We start from the raw sequence: 6,000 nt of genomic DNA, 5'->3' as shown, positions 1-6,000 counted from the left end.
GAGGGGAGGGAGTAGAGGGGGCGGGGAAGGGAGGAGAGTGAGAAGGAGGGGAGAGGGAGGTGTAGCAGGAGAGAGAAGGAGGGGTAGAGAGGGGGGGAGAGAGAGAGAGAGAGATGGGTGGGGGGGGAGAGAGGGGAGGGGAGAGAGAGGGGCCTGGGGAGAGGAGAAAACGGGGGGATCGGGAGAGAGAGGGACGGGGTGGGGGGATAGGGAGGGGAAAGGGACGAGGAGGGGATACAGGACGGTCAGGCCTGGGGTTTTGAGTTTTTTTTCTGTCCTATGCTTTTGGATGTTTTTATCAGGTGTGCAGTTGTATTTTAGTTATTTGCATTCTCCTTAAGGCAGTGGCTCCTTGCTGGGGCACAAGTTCCACAGCTGCTCACCTCTGGTACTTCACTGAACTGTGTGACCCGAGACAGGGAATCTTGCAGCCGCAGGCTGTCTGACCGTGTTTAGCCTGGTGTTGTCTTCACCTGTACACATGCACTCCAGCAAACCGGTAGAGAGGGAACCCTGCGGATATTCCCCACCCCCTCTGTCAGTCAAGCCTAGCCATTGTAGCATCCTTCACCCTGACTGTCATCAACAAACAAGCACAGACCGAGAATCTGAGACTTTAGAGGCTCGTCTATTTGTGGTGACTTTAAACTCTGTTGTTTACTAAATAGAAACTGCAAAGTTCAAGGACTTGGGTGTAATATTCAAGGAGCTGGAGGTTGGTTTTACCTAAATTTGTAACTTTTTTCCTGTGTGTGTGTGTATCTGACTTTTCTAGGATCTTCACAACCATGGAGCCTGAAATTCTTGAAGTACGTTGCATCGTCAGACAAGCAGTTGTTACTCTGTCCTCCTCCAGGGACAGTGTGGAAATCACGCGCACCTTGCGGTCTGTGAAGCAGTACCTGGGGTAGGTACCGAGGCCGCCAAACCCTCGTGGCAGAGAGAAGAGTTTGTGAATGCACACTATTCCCGGTTCCTACAGGTCCTGACCAGTAATCTCAGTGCTGATTGGCTGCAGTTGCTGCCTGTTGACCAGGAAAAAGAATTATTGGATGGCTTCTTTCTGGATGGCCCTCCGCAACAAGCATACCTGGTACTGCTGGACACCATCACTGCGGCCAGGTAATCTCACAACATGGGTGACACCCTGTGCTGAATGATTGATTGTCACTGGCAATGGTGGGTGTGTGAAATTGTCCTACTGCGCCTACTCAACTGTGGAAAAAACACCCAACTACATTTAAAGATTCAGTCTTCCCGAATGTGGGCTGTGTCTGCACAACATTTGGGGACCGCTTGTAAATGTTAACACACTCCCAGGGACCGTCTGTAAATGTTGACGCGCTCCCAGGGACCGTCTGTAAATGTTGACGCGCTCCCAGGGACCGTCTGTAAATGTTGACGCGCTCCCAGGGACCGTCTGTAAATGTTGGCGCGCTCCCAGGGACCGTCTGTAAATGTTGACGCGCTCCCGGGAATTTCCACCAGGTGACAGCGGGTCACAGGCTGCCCTTTGTTGGGTGGCATGGGATGGGGAGCTGGGGTCGGATTCACGTTTGAATCTGCCGCAATGTGGTTTTGTGTCACAGGCCAAGCTTACGGCAGGAGCGATGTGTGGAGATTCTGGAGCAGTTCCTTCGGGCCGGCCGGATGGCCCAGCTGATCTGGGAAGTTTGTCAGGAACACGCCTCGCCGCACTTGGCCAGTCTGCGAGAGACACTACTGAACAAAATTGCTTCATTGGCAGATCACATGGCAAATAAACTGGAGCAGAACAACCAGGCGACATTCTACCCTCAGAGCTACTACCCGCTGTTGGGCCGGGAGATGCTGTCTGTGCTGGAGAGAACCTGTCAGCGACTGAAAGGTGAGAAAGGCCATGGTGTGATGTGATGGAACACAAACAGTCTTTAGCAACTAGAAGAGGCCTTTAAATCCAAACAAACTTGATTGGCATCCTATCCACCAGCTTAAACATTCACTCCCTCCACCACCTTCACTCCCTCCACCACCTTCACTCCCTCCACCACCAATGCACCATGATTGCAGTGCATACTATGTACAAGATGCACTGCAGCAACTCGCCAAGGCTTCTTCAGCAGCACCTCCCAAACCCGTGCCCTCTACCATCTAGGAAGACATGGGCAGCAGGTGTATGGGAAAACCAGCACCTGCAAGTTCCCACCCAAGTCACACACCATCCTGACTTGATACTTTGAAATGCTGTCACTGTTATGTAGCTGGATGTGGCAATGATTAATTTCAGATACCTGAGATCCTGCAAACAGCAATGAAATGATTTGACATAGAAACATAGAAGATAGGAGCAGGAGTAGGCCATTCGGCCCCTCGAGCCTGCTCTGCCATTCAATGAGATCATGGCTGATCATCCAAATTCAGTACCCTGTCCCTGCCTTCTCCCCATATCCCTTGATCCCTTTAGCCTTAAGAAATATATCCAACTCCTTCTTGAATATATTTAATGAACTGGCCTCCACTGCCCTCTGTGGCAGAGAATTCCACAGGTTCACCACTCTCTGGTGAAGAAATTCCTCCTCATTTCAGTCCTAAATGGCTTACCCCTTATCCTTAGACTATGACCCCTGGTTCTGGACTCCCCGGCCATCGGAAACGTCCTTCCTGCATCTAGTCTGTCCAGGCCTGACAGAATTTTATAGGTTTCGATGAGATCCCCTCTCAATCTTCTAAACTCCAGTGAGTATAAGCCCAATCGACACAATCTCTCCTCATACGTCATTCCTGCCATCCCAGGTATCAGCCTGGTGAATCTCGCTGCACTCCTTCCATGGCAAGAACGTCCTTCCTCAGATAAGGTGACCAAAACTGCACACAATACTCAAGGTACGGTCTCACCAAGGCCCTGTACAACTGCAGCAAGACATCCCTGTTCCTGTACTCGAACCCTCTTGCTACAAAGGCCAACATACCATTTGCCTTCTTAACCGCCTGCTGTACCTGCATGGTTACCTTCAGCGACTGCTGCACAAGAACACCCAGGTCTCTTTGCACTTCCTCTTCTCCCAATCTATTGCCATTCAAATAATAGTCTGCCTTCCTGTTTTTGCCACCAAAGTGGATAACCTCGCATTTATCCACATTATAGTGCATTTGCCATGTTTCTGCCCAATCACCCAACCTGTCCAAATCGTACTGGAGTTTTACGACATCCTCCTCACAGCATACCCTCCCACCCAGCTTTGTGTCGTCTGCAAATTTGGAGATATTACATCCAATTCCCTCGTCCAGATCATTAATATATATTGTGAACAGCTGGGGTCCTAGGACCGATCCTTGCGGTACCCCACTAGTCACTGCCTGCCACTCGGAAAACGACCCGTTTATTCCAACTCTTTGCTTTCTATCCGCCAACCAGTTCTCTATCCAAGACAATACCTTGCCCCCAATCCCATGTGCCTTAATTTTGCACGCTAATCTCTTATGCGGGACCTTATCGAAAGCCTTCTGAAAGTCCAAATACACCACATCCACCGGTTCTCCCTTATCTATTTTACCAGTTACATCCTCAAAAAAATTCCAGTAGATTAGTCAAGCACGATTTACCTTTTGTAAATCCATGTTGACTTTGTCCGATCCTGTCACTGCTTTCCAAGTGCTCTGCTATTACATCTTTTATAATGGACTCTAGCATTTTCCCCACGACCGATGTCAGGCTTACCGGTCTATAATTCCCCGCTTTTTCTCTACCACCTTTTTTGAATAGTGGGGTAACATTAGCTACCCTCCAATCCATGGGTACTGTTCCAGAGTCTATCGAGTTCTGGAAGATGACCAGCAATGCATCTACTATTTCTAGGGCCACTTCCTTAAGTACCCTAGGATGTAGATTATCAGGCCCTGGGGATTTATCGGCCTCAGTCCCATCAATTTTCCTAACACCATTTCTCTACAAATACTGATTTCTTTCAGTTCCACCCTTTCATCAGACCCTATGTTCCCCGGCATCTCTGGGAGGTTATTTGTGTCCTCCTTTGTGAAGACAGAACCAAAATATGTATTTAGTTGGTCTGCCATTTCTTTGTTCCCCATTATAAATTCCCCTGATTCTGACTGCAAGGGACCTACGCTTGACTTCACCAATCTTTTTCTCTTCACGTATCTATAACAGCTTTTACACTCAGTTTTTATGTTCCCTGTGGGCTTACTCTCATATTCTATTTTCCCCTTCTTAATTAATCCCTTTGTCCTCCTTTGTTGAATCCTAAACTGCTCCCAATCCTCAGGATTATTGCTTTTTCTGGCCAATTTATATGTCCTCTCCTTGGATCTTATGCTATCCCTAATTTCCCTTGTTAGCCACGGTTGAGTCACCTTTTTTGTTTTATTTTTATGCCAAACTGGGATGAACAAATTCTGTAGTTCATCCATTCGGTCTTTGAATGTTTGCCATTGCCTATCCACTATCAACCCTTTGAGTGACATTCCCCAATCAATCCTACCCAACTCGCTTCTCAGACCATCGTAGTTTCCTTTATTTAAATTTAGGACCCTCGTCTCTGAGTCAACTACTTCATTCTTCATCTTAATGAAGAATTCGATCATATTATGATCGCTCCGACCCAAGGGGCCTCATACAACAAGATTGCTAATTAATCTTTTCTCGTTACATAATACCCAGTCTAAGATGGCCTGATCTCTGGTTGGTTCCTCGACATATTGGTCCAGGAAACCATCCCGTAAACACTCCAGTAAACACTCCAGGAATTCCTCCTCCACAGTATTGTTACTAATTTGGTTAGCCCAATCTATATGTAGATTAAAGTCACCCATGATGACTGCTGTGCCCTTATTGCACGCTTCTTTAATTTCCCTTTTAATGCCATCCCCAAACTTCGCCTTACTGTTTGGAGGTCTATATACCACTCCCACTAACGTTTTCTGCCCCTTAGTATTTCTCAATTCTACCCACACAGATTCCACATCATCAGAGCTAATATCCTTCCTTACAATTGTGTTAATCCCTTCTTTAACCAGTCATGCTACCCCACCTCCCTTTCCTTTTTGGCTATCTTTGCTGAATATCGAATACCCCTGGATGTTGAGTTCCCAGCCTTGGCCATCCTTGAGCCACGTTTCCGTAATCCCAACCAAATCATATTCATTTACCTCTATTTGCGCAGCCAATTCATCCACCTTATTACGAATGCTCCTCGCATTAAGACACAAAGCCTTCAGGCTTGTTTTTTTAACGCTCTTAGACCTATTAGAATTATTATTTACTGTGGCCACGTTTGATTTAAAACGTTGATTTCTCTGACTGCCACTTTTGTTTTTCTCCTCCCTATCTTTTGCTTTTATCTTTGTTTCCCTTTCCTCTGTCTCCCTGCTCAGGTTCCCAACCCCCTGCCATTTTAGTTTAAACCCTCCCCCAGAGCACTAGCAAACACTCCCCCCTAGGACATCGGTTCCAGCCCTGCCCAGGTGCAAACCGTCCGGTTTGAACTGGTCCCACCTCTCCCAGAACCGGTTCCAATGTCCCAGGAACTTGAATCCCTCCCCGTTGCACCATTCCTCTAGCCACGTATTCATCTGAAATATCCTTCTATTTCTACTCTGACTAGCACGTGGCACTGGTGGCAATCCTGAGATTACTACCTTTGAGGTCCTTTTTTAAAATTTACCTCCTAACTCCCTATATTCCGCTTTTAGGACCTCATCCCGCTTTTTACCTATATCGTTGGTCCCTATATGCACCACGACAACTGGCTGTTCACCCTCCCCTTCCAAGGTGTTCTGCAGCCGCTCTGAGACATCCTTGACCCTTGCACCAGGGAGGTAACACACCATCCTGGAGTCTCGTTTGCGACCGCAGAAACGCCTATCTATTCCCCTTACAATAGAATCCCCTATTACTATAGCTCTACCCCTCTTTTTCCTCCCGTGCTGTGCAGCAGAGCCACCCCTGGTGCCAGGAAGTTGGCTGCTGCTGCTTTCCTCTGGTAAGCCATCCCCCCCAACAGC

General features: G+C 47.8%; 1 protein-coding gene across 1 annotated transcript in view; it reads left to right on the top strand.

Annotated features, from left to right (window-relative positions):
* Nucleotides 1-299: 299 nt before the first annotated feature.
* The window catches only part of telo2 (TEL2, telomere maintenance 2, homolog (S. cerevisiae)), a 30,444-nt gene continuing 24,743 nt past the window's right edge, over nt 300-6,000 (top strand). The window contains 3 exon segments of the mRNA XM_086000978.1: nt 300-908; nt 911-1,122; nt 1,590-1,867. Of these exon segments, the coding sequence (XP_085857104.1) occupies nt 789-908; nt 911-1,122; nt 1,590-1,867 (610 nt within the window). The 5' untranslated portion in view covers nt 300-788.

This window comes from Somniosus microcephalus, chromosome 11 (genome assembly GCF_052327205.1).
Source record: "Somniosus microcephalus isolate GS21.2 chromosome 11, FLI_Smic_1.0, whole genome shotgun sequence".
NCBI lineage: Eukaryota > Metazoa > Chordata > Chondrichthyes > Squaliformes > Somniosidae > Somniosus > Somniosus microcephalus.
Note: the sequence above shows the minus strand (reverse complement) of the source record. Positions and strands in the feature narration are given on the sequence as shown.